This window comes from Anopheles ziemanni, chromosome 3 (genome assembly GCF_943734765.1).
Source record: "Anopheles ziemanni chromosome 3, idAnoZiCoDA_A2_x.2, whole genome shotgun sequence".
In the NCBI taxonomy this organism is placed as follows: Eukaryota; Metazoa; Arthropoda; class Insecta; order Diptera; family Culicidae; genus Anopheles; species Anopheles ziemanni.
Genome location: NC_080706.1, coordinates 25,986,522 through 26,002,577, shown reverse-complemented (window position 1 = coordinate 26,002,577; position 16,056 = coordinate 25,986,522). Strand labels below are relative to the sequence as shown.

Below are 16,056 nucleotides of genomic sequence, written 5' to 3'. Positions count from 1 at the left end.
GAAAAGAAAAGCGTGCAAGATCGTCCCCATTTTGCCGTGGCCGTGTGGTACCGGGAGTGTTCTAAATCCAAACACTAAACCCTTAATCACCCTGCGAGGAGATGAGGGGTGAAAGAGATACGATTCTCCTGGCAGGTGTGTAATTAGTTTGTATAAAACTAGAGAGAGAAAGGGTTTGTTTTTTGTTTCCTTACTTTGTTCATAATTATGCTCGTCTTTTCCTTCCTCCGATCTGCCGTACGTACGGCTAGTAGGGACGGCACTTTTAACAGTGCAAGTGCAAAGGTAGGTAAGTGATTATAGATGTAATGAAGAAAAAATAAATAAAGTCGCGCTATAAATAACGTCCACACGTGTGCTATGGAGACAAAAACTTTCCAGCGATGAGCTCGGGTTGGAGGGGTGAAAGAAAATAAAAGACACAATGAATAAATTGTGTTTTTGTGTTTGGTTACTGTTCCTCTTTCAATCAGCATAAAACGAGGGTATGGCGTGATGATAATGTAGGTCAATTGGTTAATGGTGTAGCGCTGGAGCTGTAGGATAGAAGCTGAAGAATAAACTGTTAGATTTTGTGACGCACATAAAAGTACAATAGAAAATGAAGTGCACGACATAAAAAAACTATAATAAACTCGCTTCTTCCACTACAAGTCAGTTTAACATGTAGGAACTTGAACGTGCTCCTAGATAAGTACATAGTTTTCTTCATTCAAACAGAAGATCAGATTCATTAAATCAAGTAAAATACAAACAATTTGGGAATAACACAAAGAAATGTAATCTCTCCAAAAATCCATTCCTAATACCATCTAAATCTTTTAAAAATTCAAACATTAATGCTGCATGGTCGACGTGAAATATTTCATCGGACTTCTGATGTGTTGCAACATCGACGTTGAAACATTTCACTATCGTGCAAGTGGAAGCCTTCTTGCATGGAGGCGCATGGTTCCAACTTTATTTTAATTTCGGAATAAAATAATCACACCAAAAACGGTTGCCTGGTATTTCTCTAGGTGCCCATTCAAAATATCATCGGTTTTATTTCACTTAGTACCAACAAACTGCTCATTCAACATCGCCAAACAACGCAAGAAAGGATGGCCTTCCTTGCGCTATCTACATCAATCCTCTGATACAAACTCTCTCAAGCGATCATTCTCAAACAATGTTCCTTAACAAATGATCACGAGGCACGATGGACAAGTCGTCCAGCACTGTCCATTCGCCTCGTAAGTGTGCTCTTCGTTTCCGAATCTAAATTCTCCTGCATTCTGTGAAATATGCTCATGGTTGCTGTTTCTGTTTCTAGAGTCGTGTTACTAGTTGTACGTGAATTTGTGTTTCCTTCCCGTTTCACATCCTATCCCTTACACCGTTCTGCTTCGGTGCCTTGCTTGACAACGTAAAACAAATTCCGTTGAAAGGTGTGAGATTAAAGAGTAAAGAGTTGTTCCGCCTGCCTTACGGGGAGGAGGATTGCTTCAAAACTGGTCCATTATTTAGTGTGATACTCCGGTGCAGTATTTCTAACTGTCATAGGCTGTCCGGTTTTGAGAGAGTGTGGAGCGTATTGGTTCGTGTGTAAAGTTGGATAGATTGTTTGCTTGTGGTGTACACGGAAAGCAGAATGATAACTACCGCTATTAGTGCCGTACATTATGAGGCGTGATGGAGAATAAGAGCAGATCAGGGGAGTTCCCGTGGCATCCTGTAAGTCTAACACTCGAATACGGAAAAACGCACACGAAAACGCTATTGATCGCTCGGCAAAAAATGCATCATCGGAAAATCTCTTGAGATGATATGGACCGATCAACCGGCGCTGGACACTGTTTTCACACTGACTTTGTAACATCATTCTTTCCTTATTTGCTAAACACTCCGTACTGTCTATACTATAGTACTAGTAGCTCTTAACGACTATATCTAGCCCTAAGTAAATATAACTTAAACACAATCGTTGTATTAAATAAAAGCAGAAACGATGAAGCATCTCGCTCCATCCCTCTTTCTATCTCTTCCCCATAGTGACTTGATTCGCGATTTGGATTTGAAATATCAGTTTTAGCTCGAAGCACAAATGTGTGTCCATCGTGTTTTCCCGCCCCTTGGTGCTGTTATGCATGGCAAGCAGTTCACCGGACGTGGCGGTGTAAAAATGGAGGCGCTTGTGCTTTTTCGTGCATTTGTGAGTGTGTGTGTGTGTCGAAATCTAGCCCGCCCGAAGGGTGGGAGCAAACGGGTGCTTCCTACTACTGCCATTAAATGTCGCCGTTTTCCATCGCCTTGTTGAGATCGACCACGATCTTATCCATGATCTCCCGGTACGGCGAGTCCTGCCGGAAGGCCGTCTCGAGCAGGGCGGAATCGGCGAACGTGTCGAACACCTCGTCGATGCGGCCGAGCGATTTGTCCGTCAGGTGGCGCACGACGCACGCACGCAGCAAACTCCGGCAGTCGGCGAGCGATTTCTGCAGGTAGCCCAGATCGAAGCTGTAGTCGACCTCGTAGAACGACAGGATCGCCATCTGGAGCGTCTGAAATTTGGCCCGAAAGCGGTCCGCCTGCCGCAGCTCGTCCGCGTTCAGCTGCCCGTTCCGGTGCAGGACGGCGATTTTGATCACGATCTTGATGATGTTTTTGACTAGCCGTTCGGCGTCCTTTTTGCTGCCCGTCTGAAGTGGAAGGAAGAAAATTCAGTTAGAAGGTCATCTCAACGACAAGCGAGATCCTAAGCAGAGTACTTACGTGCACCTTCACCAACCGGTAGACATTGTCCAGCAGCGAAGCGGTCGTGCCGTCGATGAACACCTTCGCGACGTTTTTGCTTGCCATCCGCGAGAGGATCTTCTTCTGCGCCCGGAGCCCAATGTCCTTCGCTTTGAAGGCATTGTCGGTCATAACTGGAAGAGAAAACGTAACCGGGGGGTTAAGAACACAGTAAACTCCTAACCTTTCTAAGACCAACTCTACACAACATGAAAACACCCACTCGGCGATGTCGCCGCAGCGGACTATCGGACAAACTAACAGACACAAAGCCCTTTCCTTCTTCCTCTGCCTTGAAGGAGATGCTTATCGCAGGCGTCGTTATCGTCGCGGAGTGTACTTTGGAACAAACGGAATCGGTGTCAGTTAGTTTGGTGACAACAACCGCAGCAAATCAAACCCTACACACCGTCGTCTGTGGTATCGCTGTGTCAATCAAAGGTTTTCTTTTTGAAAATTCCACGGCCGATACGTGGCTTCATGTGGGTTTCTCTCGGATCCAAACGGTGTGCAGTGGGTTGATGTTTTCCATACTCTCCCCAATTGTTAGTCAAAGCGTTTGCCTTCGTTTGGTTTGGTTACCACAGTTTTAATGATTTATTTTGCCTAGCCTTTAATTGCTTTTCGTGGTCAACGCTTTCCATGCGATAAGGCTGTTGCAATTTCTCAAGACGCTTTCCATGCGATACGGTTGTTGCAATGTAAACCATTTCGCAAGACATTTATTTTTTCCTTTTCCTACTTCATTTCTTTGTGGTACTTTTAGTATCAAACATGAATATGCGTGTCTGGTTGATATGTTTAAGCTTCAATTTTCCTGCGTAGCATATCGGTTGCGGTGGATATTTTATTCATGGTTCACCTACCTGCGTCGATCATCGTGTGGAGAATCGGTTTCTGCTAGCGACGGTTTTGTACTTTCGTGTTTTTCTGATACTGAGACGTTTTGGGGATTCCTTGGAGATTGTCTTTTTTTTTTTGCTTGGTTTGGGTATCTATTTTACACTCTCACTAAATGCAGACGCTTTCCGGCGTGTGGGAGTTTTCGCATATGAAAAAATCATAACACAAGTAAGACACAAGCGAAAGTCAATTTTCTGAAAAAAAGATAGAGAAAATAAAAAGAAATAAAAAACTAAACTAAAATAATTAAAAAGAACTTAGTTGAGAAAATAACCAATAGAAGTATGCAACGTAAATGATCAACAATGGTCAAGGAGAACCAAACGAAAGCGAACTAGAGATAACATAAATGCGGAAGAATTTAATCTTTAAGATAATACAAATAAGTCGGTGATAAAAAAGGTGTTTTAGATACAACGTTCGTCCGTTTGGTGAGATAAGGCAACTTCTTCAGGGAACTCATTCCCATTTACCATGACAGCCATTTTCCAACCAATTTCATCTAGAAGGCCTTACCACCAGAATAGCACGTGCCGTGTGTAGCATAAACTATGGTAAATTATTCTTGCTTCGCCATCTGATCAAGGACTTCCCTTCCCTGAAGGCGTAGTGTAATTCCTTTTATTATCAAGTAACCATACGGTTGTGTGGCTTAATTCCATACTTGCGGCGAATAACTCGACAGGTTTCCGGGAACTGGCCTACCGATCGAACACACCTTTCCTTTCGCAGAAGATTTCGGCCAACGGGCCATCGAAAGGTTTTCCACAACAAACGGACAACAAATTGGTTCCCGCCGGACATAATCCTCCCGGTTTCCTGGAGGGTTTTCCGGAGGTCCGTTTCATTCGGTACGCTTCCACGAACGCACTGAAGGGACATGGTTTGCCCACGCGTCATCATTTAAGCGGATTATTACCCAGAGGACCTCTAGGCGTAGCGTGCGGCCACCGTGTCGCGGGTAAGAAACGGGTAGACCTGCCAAATGGCCAACGTAAGTGGCTCGTAGCAGGCGGGCTTTGCAAAGGATACTCCGTACAAATATTTCCTTTCCATTTAGCAACCCAAATATATCGGCCGCCTAAAGCGAGTATGGATTCCTCACCAACTGTAATGCCGTTTTGCTAATCTCTCTGCCACCTTGCCAGCATTTGTATCCCCTCCGGTGCTTGCCGTAATTGTGTGTGTAAATAAATAATGCAAACCCCTTTTCTTCGCTAAGCCTGTCGTCGGGCTGGGTGGAACGCGACGGATCAACTCGGGAACAAATGACACACAAATCCTTCACTCATCCATTCCTATTTTCCTTCCGTCGGGAGGATTTGCGGCACCGAAGAATCCGAGACCATCCATTTTTCGCCCAAGAAAACGGGTTTCCATCCCAAGGGTCGTCCCCCGCGCAAGGAATTGTGACTCACACAAGCAGTTGGCACACTCGGCGGCGATGTGCTGGTAGACGATCCACGACTGCAGCTCCAGTATGCTGGCCGCGCTCATGCTGTACATATCCTTTGGCTATGTGAGAGGTCCTCTCGATAAGGGATTCTTTTTAATGGGGGTTTTGTTGTGCTTCGGGATGGATTCGAGTTCCAGTGGATGGATGTTCACTGGCGGTCCGGCAAATGGTTTTCCTTCCGCTCTCGAGGTAGGTCGCAATCCTGGTTGCGAGTGTTAGACACGGCTCCAAAGCATCTGGAAGTAGAAAAGTACAAACCAATATGGAACTGTTAGTATTTGTATCATGCAGAGGAAATCGTTTAATATGAATCGAAAAAAGAAAGGCTTTTATGCTGATCTTTTTAACAGTTTATGATCATCCGCAATTAAAACTATGAGCTAGCCATAAAGTTGATGAATGAACAGCTGTGATCAGTTAATTTAATATTTAAAAAAAATCATATCTAAATATACCTTTGCTTTAATAAAATATTTTTATTTAATTTTCGGTCTGTTCAGTTGATCTTACTAGTTCAAATTGACCGATCACATAAAAAAGGGATTGATTAAATATTATTTATTCGTCATATTTTTACGTTAGCTTCAACACATCAAGAGAGTTTAGTTATCTACACCCTGCATCGGAAGTGGAAACTTTATCGCTGTGATATTAAATAGTTCGTTATATCAAAGACAGAGGGAGAGAGAAAAGAAAGCGAACGATTAAAACAAAAATTAGACTTCGGGGTCCATTCCCGTGAATCGGTTTGTAATTAAAGCGTCCTCCAAAAAACCCCGTACATCCATGCGCAAGCGACGTCTTAATCATAGGTGAAAACCGAAAGAAAATCTTTTCAACGCATTCGATGAACAACGGAGACTACCAATTAGTTGGGCCACCGTTGGGCAAATGATATCGGAGCACGATGGCATACGTGAAAGAAATCGGCCGGCTTCCATGTTCCGGCACGAAACCGAAGGCGGTGCTCGCACTATGAAATGCATGAGGAGAAAATCGATTCGATAAAGCTTTTTGATGTGTGGCCCTCCCCAATGTCAAGGGGATGGCACCCCGGAAGACTTTCTCCTCGGTCTTTTCCCAAGTGCTGTTCAAACTGTTTTCTTTAATGTTGTCCCGTACCGGTATGTTTGAGGAGATGGACCTTCGTTTTTCCTTTAGTTTATATGTTTGTACACTTTCAACGAAAGTTTTTTTCTTTGCATTATGGAAAGCAGTGTAGAAAGTAGCGTTACTGGAAAATGTTTAACCATTGCAATGATTTTCCAACCGGGGCAGGTGACGGTGGTTTGGTAAAACGTTTCAATCAGATGCACAAACACAAACGAAAGGAGCAAAACAAATGGCAAAAATCAAAATAATAATATCATAACACTAATTTTTAAATCCTTTCATAAACGGAAGGCACGAGATGATGGCAAGCTGTACAACGCGATGTTAACACCGAAACAAATAATATCTTACATAAACTGCTGCCGGGTGGAGTGATCATCGTTTGCGCCACACGATCACGACGACGAGCCCGAACATCGTCGACAACGCTTTGTTGTGTGTTTTATGTTTGCTCATTTCCATAATTCTCACCGTAAACGGGGGTGCTTCTAGGGGCTTGGGATGGCAGTTACTATAGTTATTTGCAGAACGTCTAACAACATGCACCCGGTGAAGAGAGTTTGAGTTGCTTGAAACATAAAACCTGAACCTTTCATCAGGTCACTCATAATCATTGGGTTATTTTTCACTTTCCCTGCGCAAAGACAAACACCTCTTGCCTTTTTTGCTTTCCAACACATTGTTGTTGGCAGTTTTAATTCGCAAACGGAAGCCCATCCGACACTCATTGTGCATTTCGTCTCCAGTTTTGTCCTGTCAATCTTCCATTCCACTGACTATGGCTCCGGTTACCTATTTGATTTGTTTGCTAACTTACCGAAACTTTTCCTTCGTCTCATGTTTTTTTTCCATTTTTTTTCTTTCATTTCGATATGCTTTCACATCACGGCGTGTTTGCAGATCGGCCCCTGCTGGTGGCAGCGCAATCTGATGTAACTTCAATTTTCTGCCACCAACAGCATCCGCGTTAGGTCATAGCGTTTGCGTTAGACGATGTGACATAAACATACACGCGCGCATAAGTTCCCCTGCCGTTCGCTTATGCTCCCGGTGGGGACTCTATATATGCGATCGGTCTTGGTTTTGTTTTATTATCGCTCGGTTGATGGATCGGAAACGAATTGGTCGTCGGTCAATATTGAACAGCATTGTCAGGAGAATGGTTTACTGTACAAACGAACATCGTTTTGATGAAGTTTACACGATTCTCTCCTCGCTAGGAATTGAAAACGACTCTTGTTTTACGAGAGAACAAAGCTTGGTTTAAATTCCATACCAAACCCTCGTTTAATGCTTGTTTAGAATATATTATTTTCTACAAACAAATGGTGTTTAAATCATAATTTCTAAATCATTTAATATCGGTTGAACTCTAAAATAAAAATGAGATGAAGTATTTTAAATCACAAAATGTTATCTTGTTTAAACTTAAGATGTTTTAAATCAGGAGCTTTAAACTGCCATCTCATCTTTTCCTTTGTATATAAAGCCTTTTTGGCAGAACTTTTTACTTAGACAAGATACAAGATTTTTTTAATGCACCCGAGACGCTACTTGTTTCTAACTGAATGATCGACTTGATACTGTATTCCAATAAAGAAAGCATAAAAAGAAGACAAAATATCGTTTGGTACGATCGGAAGAGGAAACTAGCATCAGGAACAAAATTCAACTTAACCAGAAAACTAAAGCCAAAGGAATTGGAGTTCTTATTCAATGGGTAGCAAATGAAAAGGTAGAATCTACAAGTATGTGAGATTTATTTCTCGGAAACATGATTCACTAGTTGGTATCGAACGAAAATGGTAGCAATGTAAGAGTTGCTAAATTAAGTCCCACCTCAAATCGGTACAACATAATAATTAGAAGCTATCTATTGGAAAGCTGTAAACACACCAAACGAAAGGAGGGCATACCTTGTGTTCGAAAACATGTACCTTTCATTAAAATTGTGTCATTTACATTCGTGAGCAGCGAAGGTTACCCATGCTGATCTAATTACCGGATGTCACCAGGTACTCCATCGATATCCAGTTTCCAATTTCCAAAGTACTACAGCCATAAATACCCTCTAGGCCATTCCAAATGGCCTCGCCTCGTTGGCATGTTGGTGCTACTTCGTTCGTAATAATCCCGCCACCACTATCCTGCCAGGATAAAATCCCATTAATGATTCAATTTTCAATTAGCTATCTTCCCATCTGATCGGAAGGGAAATGATCTTCGTCTGGGAGGGCACAAAGGAAACGAAGGAAGGCAGTCGCGTTGGATACGACTTTGGATTGGCTTCTTGGAAAGCTAAGAAAAGAATACCCATCACAAACGATCTCGTTCTAGTATCAAGATCTGTTTTGTAGTCAAACTCGGCGCCCGAGTGAAAGAAATTAGTAGGAGAGTGCCGTCGTTCAGGAACATCCATCGAGACGGGGATAATGATGTTCGGGCGAAACATAAACTAATTTCACGAAGGTACAAGAAGAAGGATGTGGGCGATAATTTTCTTCCCGCGACGCCACTCGCCTTCCCGGCTAGGGTAGGAAAACCTTTTCCACCGTTCGAAAGAGACCCTCGCGCTATAGTGGATTTGCGAGTCGGGCTCGCTGGGAGATAAACTGTGCCCGACGATGTTGCCGAAAAAAGTAAACATAAATCGCGAACTTTCGATGAATGTCAACAAGTGTAGCTAATATATCGCGCGGCCCGAAAATCAATTTGTATTTTCGCCAGCTATTTCCATCAGCGGGGAAATTGGATATCAACCCGGTGCGAATATCGATGCCGCCGAAACTCGTCCTAATTAATTGAATTTTCGTACCCCGCGAGGAAATGTTTCGTCTGGATGGTATGGTAGTATTTCAAAGGATCCCCGATGTGGAGCAATAGACCGGCTTGATGTCGAAACCGATCACAACCATTCCCTTCTATTCAGTGCATTGAAATGTGAGATATTGGTAGAATTTCCAATAAAGTCTCATTTCAGTGCCATTCCTCGTGAAGGTGAACCGTTTTCCATCAAAGCGCTTTTCCCGGTGACGCGCAAGAAAGCGATTGAGTGGAAACGAAAAACAATTCGCTCACATTTGTCGTGTGGGTTTCATCTTCGCGGTGGATATTTTATCAAATTCTCGGGTTTTATTCACCGTACGAGGAAAACACTTTAACACTTTGATAAACAAGAAAAGAATGTTCCATGACATTTCATGCGAAAAATTACTTATGCTACCATCCCTACAGATAAGGAGTCGCGACAATCATTCGGTTCGCTCGAAAAGAGAGACATACGGGGAAGATTCGAAAAGTTTTGCGAATGGGGGATTTTTATTCTTTGTCGGGCAAGAACTTACAAATGACTCCATCGGGAGTTGTTCAAGGGCATCGCGCGAACGGTGGCGCAAAGGAAAAGTTGTTCGGTGGTTCGCTCTCATGCACGGAAAAACCCTCTAATGGGTGAAAAGGGTTCGTGGGATCGAAATGATATTCGGTGCTCTAAAATGGAAATGGGTTCGCCCGAGTACCGGCAGCTACTTCTTAAGTTCCGCAATGCTTTAAATTTCCGTTTTCTTAAGTAAGAATATATGTTTGCTAAAGAAGAGAAACAACAGACGATTTGAAGTATGTATTTTTTGGCTTGCTTTCTAATGCGCCCAGCTCTTCTGTTTTCGAAAGTCAAATGATTTCATTCCATTTATGGGTTTTTCTTCCATCCAGGGTAATTCCCGCAAGGCTGCGGGAATGTTTGCTCCCGTTACAGAACCGACCTTACGGTCTGCTTTAGACACGTGTCAAACGAGTTCTTCTTGCTGGTGTTTTTGCCCGGCAGAAGCCATTGTTTAGTGGGTTCGCAAAAAGAGCACCGCAGGGAAAGGATTCTAATGCTGGCTTGGCAATTTGTAGTCGGCTGTACTGTTTCATTCATGTTGAAAGACTCTCACCGAGCTTGAGAGGAAACAATAAGCCGTTCCCAGAACAGACCTTGGTTTACTCTTTCTTTACTTTACGTAAAGGATTACGAGAGTGTTTCTGACGTTTGATGTGATCCCTAACGATTACTGGTTCTTAGAATATGCCTCAAAAAACGTTGGAGCCCGAGTTTTCGACGTTTGATGAGCAAAATTAATTTAAAAAGTTGTTGCTGCTAATTTAACCACAATGCTGTAAGCTGGCACTTTTCTAATTCCCTCGTGGGTTGTTGGTAATACTGTTTTTTAAACATAACTTTCGAGAATCCAGTTAGAATATTACAACCATTCCGCCAGGGTTGAATAGCCTGCGCGTGTAGCGTTCCAGTTCTTGGTGGAAAACTTTATTGATCGAAACCTTTCAAAGGGCGTACTAGGGTGTATAAAATCGTAGGTTGAACTTTTCACCGTCCACGAAGTCAACAATGCATCGTTTAAAGCAACGACAACGGAACGGCCCTTGGCGGGCATCATTGGCACGCACGTTTTCGTCCAGCATGAGTTATTTGGTTTAACTGCCACGCAGCATTCTGCTACGTCTCGGATGCGGTGTGGGGCTTCCTTTGAGCGTCCATTGCCAGCTGGTGGTTCGCCACTTTGGCCGGAAACCGATCTCGTGGGGCCCATTTCCGCCCACCTCGCAACAATGAAACGGAGCGAAAGATCAACAACAGCAACCAACACGAGAACTGTAGTGCTTCCCCCGGTGGAAAGGCAGCTCGTGTTGCACCGGAAACGTGAGATTCAACGAAGGCACCACTAGTAGACACGCACCAGACAGGAGGGAGCAGCAGCAGCTCGATCGCGCCGGGTGGGAGGATCGGGAAAGTGTGTACGCGTCCATAATATCCAGTTTCCAATAACGATGACGGAGACGGGCGATTAAAGGAACGCTTAACGGCATTCTTGGCGTGCCGGAGGACCGGTTTCTCTTTATCGGTTTCGTTTTTATCCGAGACTGCTGCTGTTCCAAAGCGGCTCCGGGAGGATCGGGTCGGTCGCCACCGTCCGAGGAATGCGATGGCGTGTGGTCGGATGGCCACAACCGCTCGACTGTGATAACGCCGTGACGTGACGACGGAAAACCGGACCGGGGGGGAAGCCCGTTGGCGCTAGCGGTGAAGAATTAGAAGTAACGGTTATTGGCATATTTATTGCACCAGATGAGCGCCAGAACTGCGCGGTGAAGCCTGACCGACTCCGGGTTTTTTTCTGTGAGTAGTGCGGCTTCTTGGCTGTTGGAGTGCAGAATGTCTACCGGAATCAACTTTTCGAGGCCAGGTTCCACGTTCCGACTTTGGCTCACTTTGCACAGATTGTGTTACTGAAGAACCTATCGAATTTTCGCCACGTGTTATTTACTTTTTAATAACGTATTCCACCTTGTACCATGTAACATAGTTGTAAAACGATCGTAACATTTTTATTCTTTGCATACTAGTTGATCGCCACTTTTGATGTAAATGTAGTTGGAATAACTACAAACAAATATTTTTCAACAAACAAAACGCAACAAATATGTTATAAAAGATAAATTGAATATTTTCGATCACTTTCAAGCCATGATATAAACCTAAATTAAAATATTTTTAACACTATTTTTCTTATTTTTATAATATTTCATCGAGTCAAATAAATTCGTTCTTTTTCAACCAATAGTGCAGGGAATGGGGTATGCATATGTTTTTCGGGATGCACCATTATCTTCTGATTCCCTTGCCTTTCCTACATGACCGCGTTTTATGGTTCCCATAAATCATGCTGCGCAATTGATTCGAGATATTAGGTCGCGACGTATGGGTTGGTCACTTTTGTTCACGGTTGTTACCCATATCTCATGTTTGCTAAAAGTTAATTTTACTTCCGCTTTCTGCTACTTTGAATTCGTGAAATATTGAATATATTCACCGCAAAGATGACATGGTTTTTTACGGTTGTAAATTCGGACAAATTTTGAATTCACTTATTTACGCAAACGAACAAACAGGCGGCCACGGCGACTGACCAGCTTGAAACTTTCGACTTGCGCATAAAACTCGCCAATTGGGCAAATTGTGCTAATTGATTTGATTAGCAAATCGCCAAAAAGCTAGCAGCGTATCGAAATAAACGACCTGCATACCACTCGGCGTCGCTTTCGGTGTTGTGACTTGCGGTTGTTTGGTGCAGTTTCACTCGCCGGGAGGCGAATGTCTTCACCGAAAACCCGTCACCACAACAAAAAGGGGCAAGAGAGACCGCAATTTGCATTCGCCGACCGTCACCGTGCGGTTTGTGTGAAGAGAAATTAACGAAGTCATCCACCGTGAGCCAACGATTCACGCAAGTTATTGCCTTCTGCGGAAGGTGCCTCCACAACTTGCCATCGTAAAATATCTTCGAGCAATTTATTCGAAAACATTAAATCATATTCATGTGCGCTGGCGGTTTGGAGAATTTGATAAAATTACCCTGTGGTTGGGAGACTGGAGTGGATCGCAGCATACGCCTTCGAAGCGATCTCAAGGAATCACGTTCGAAGGTTTTAAATAAAGCACAGCTAACATCTTTGATAGGAGGCACCGATTTGAACTTATGGAACACACTCCCACTGGTGGCCGTTAGGATGCACCAAGCCACCACAACGTTGCAACGTCGCGATAACACAGCCTAAATGCAGCTCGGTGCAAACCTCGACACAGTGTGCAATGTGCGTTGGGAACCCGATTATATGACGGCTCCGGGTATCGTGTGCGGCATTCGACAGCGCAACCGAAGCTGCAGGTGAATTGTGGATGTGATTTCCATTCGAATGAACCTCCGCCCGGCGATACCTGATCCGATGCGACCGTAACGACAAAGCGTTGTAGTTTCCCGTTCGCGTCTCGGTGCACATTAGTAACTGTCATCCGGGAACATAATCAATTCTGCATGGGCGACAACGATAGCAAGCAAGTAGCAACTACCACCGATCGATCAATTGATGCTTCTTTCTTTGAGATAAATAACAATCTGAAATATTTAATAATTCTCGTTGCAGAAAAGCTAGTTCATGGAAGGTATAACTAATCGCATTGGAAACGTTCCCACTGCAATTAAATTTAATCGAACCATTTTCCACGTATAAATTGAATTAGTATTCCTAGAGTCTGGTTGCTCTAATTCGCACTCGAAACACGTTCCGATTCCGACTGCGGTGCGTTGCACCTAAAACGGGGCAGTTTAGAATTTCAAATCCGTTCATTAGCCCACGCTGCACGTAGTCCAGAGATCGTTCTATTTATCTATTCCCGAACAGGCCGTCAGCTTCCACACTTCCACATCGGAACGCAAGAAAACAGTTACGTTGAATTGAACAAAAAAGAAACAGTCGAGCGGAAAAGGGGTTTCGGTCGAGCAACTCCCCGTGAGTGTGGCCGGAAAATCATCGGCAAACCGTAAACCCATCGTAAATCTACACACAATACGAATCTGGAGCCCGGTGTAGCTTGTTTGTGGTTCAGTTCGGTTCCCGAGGACCGATTGTAGAAGTTAGAAACCTTCTCGTTTTAAGCTAGTCTAGAAACGACAGAGATAATCCCTTGAATATATTTCTGCTTCCATTTGAATACGTTCTACAACTAACAGCATCTAACCATGGGCCAAATAGTTGATTCGGTTTGAAAAGTTCAGCTATGTTTAGTTGCACACATTTTAATGACTCTTTTGTTCCGAAAGAATCACAAATTGTACGGAGCGATTGTTTAGACGGGATTAAACCATCGTCGGTTCCGTTTGGTTTGAATTTGATTTCGGTTCCGAAAGTAAACATTTACTTTTCGACAAAATCCAAACGCCTGGAGGTGGTTGTTCCTTGGCCGGCGCTCCATAACCTAACAAACCCTTCTGCACCGTAGAAATCCGACGTAGAACAAAGCCTCAGCTTGACGGAGAGGAGTCTATGGAGTTCGAGATTTCAATAATAAATTAACCCAACAGCCCCGGAGGTGGCTGGGTTCTGATTGGAGCAGCATCCTTTATGCCACTGTCCCTCGTTTTCCTCCGAGGCGAGGAAAGCGGACGGGATGACCGGAATGGAACACTTCTTCGCGTTGAAAAAGTTATGAACAAAGTAAATCTCTCCCCCAAGCAGCCAAGTCCAGACCGATTTGAGGCGAATAGAGCGTGGTATCGGAGACTTGAAGACTAGAAACTTCCACCGCTGGGGAGGAAATAGAAACAAAATCACCCGATCGAGACCAACTCGAGCGCGGATGCTGTTAGGAAATCGTTAAGAAGTTGTTTACCTCTTACCGGTGATGGGGTACCGGCGCGTTCCATCGTCCACTTGCTTCGGGGTGATTGTTTCGGGCGCGTTTGGCGACGTGAAGAAAACGCAAAACAAAACAGCTGAAGAGCGCATTCGGTTAGAAAGAGTGAATGGAGAAAAAAAATGGAACATCCCTTAGTCATCGACCGACAACTGCGAGCCAACGTCTTCGGGGGAGTTGCTGTCGAAGAAGTGCACTCGACCACAAAAATGGCGACCGAAGCAGACTTCCAGTGGGGTTTTCCCGGCAAAATGTTACTTTTTTTCGGAACGAAATTAATCTTGTGTCTTTTTTAAACTCGAGTAATTTATGATAATTTCAACTATGTGTACAAGCACTTTTAATTGATATAAAGTACCAAGTAATTCAACAACTTGTCACATTAACTTACGTAACTCCTGATCTAAGACGATTTTTCGCCCGTTCACTGTAACGAGCAGTGAGCAACCCACCCTGCCCGCACTCTAGATTTTTCCTAAGCCCACCCTACCCCAAAGCTAATCCAATCTCACTCGCTGTCACGCGATCGTGTCGGCTTTTTTCTGTGTTTTGCTGTACACTTGCAGGTTTATTTTGCGCCTTCATTCGGCACCATTTCGTCATGCATTACAACACTTGCAAGCACACCGTTTACAATCACGCGGGCTCCGGAGAGCAGGTCTACAACCGGCGGTTGAACCAATAATATATTAACGACGCCCTGGCCCTCTCCGTAGCTCGTGCAAGCCCCATTTTTTGCAAAAACCAATGCTAACGAAACCGGAGCTGGCGCTGCACGATGGAGCGAAGCCGGGATAAAAATAAAAAATTCAGTTTTGGATTTTAGAAAAATGAGATATATTTTCTTAAACTACAAGATGAAACTAAGAAATGACCCAAAAACTAGAGCCTCTGTTCTTCCAGGTTCTGAGAAACAGCCCGTCAAAGTCAAGATTTGTGAAAATATTGCATGAAAAATTGGAAAAATTCCATCAACTTTGAAGGTCTGTAACTCCTATAATAATGGTCGGAATCGAATTTCAAGCACAGTTTTGGAAAGGTATATTATCATGCTTTAAAATTGTTGACAGTTTAAGTAAATTGAAATTGAATGTCACAAAATATTAAGCATTGTTTCGGAAAACTCCTGGAAATTTTTTCAATTTTTCTGTTTTTAACCTTACGCCATCGCTAAGGATTGTGAAAGATTGTAATATGATGCATACCCACTTATAGTCTAGAATGTTTTGTAACAATAAATGATACTTTTTTTTGCGCATACGCGCGCATCTTTACGTTATTCTGTACTTTATATGTGAAGCTTATAGTTTATCACCTACTAGGCGTCTCCATCATGCCATACGCAGCATCATGTGTGGTAAGAAATATATGAAATTCTCATTCAATGAAATATAGGTCGATGATCGTATCGTAAAAATGTGAAGCAGGGTAGGGGTTGAACATCACGTAAAAGGGGAAAGACAAGCCAAGTCAATTGCAAAGAATGAAATTCGGTTTGGTTTGCATTGAATGTATTTGGTCGCTTTTTCTTGTTCTACAGCTCACAAACCCATCTTTTTAT

At 43.4% G+C, this 16,056-nt stretch overlaps 1 protein-coding gene across 1 annotated transcript; it reads right to left on the bottom strand.

Annotated features, from left to right (window-relative positions):
• Window positions 1-2,205: 2,205 nt before the first annotated feature.
• LOC131287300 (tumor necrosis factor alpha-induced protein 8-like protein) lies at window positions 2,206-3,749 on the bottom strand. Its single transcript, XM_058316335.1, has 3 exons — window positions 3,642-3,749; window positions 2,755-2,909; window positions 2,206-2,681 (listed from the first exon to the last, which is right to left on the bottom strand). The coding sequence occupies exons 1-3, from the start codon at window positions 3,652-3,654 to the stop codon at window positions 2,268-2,270; spliced, it is 582 nt and encodes a 193-aa protein (XP_058172318.1). The 5' UTR covers window positions 3,655-3,749; the 3' UTR covers window positions 2,206-2,267.
• Window positions 3,750-16,056: the final 12,307 nt, after the last annotated feature.

Bases quoted from the DNA above. Each gene is read 5' to 3' on its own strand.
- LOC131287300 (XM_058316335.1), bottom strand. The intron at 2,682-2,754 runs GTAAGTACTCTG...CTTCCACTTCAG, and splicing joins ACCGGTTGGTGAAGGTGCAC to ACGGGCAGCAAAAAGGACGC.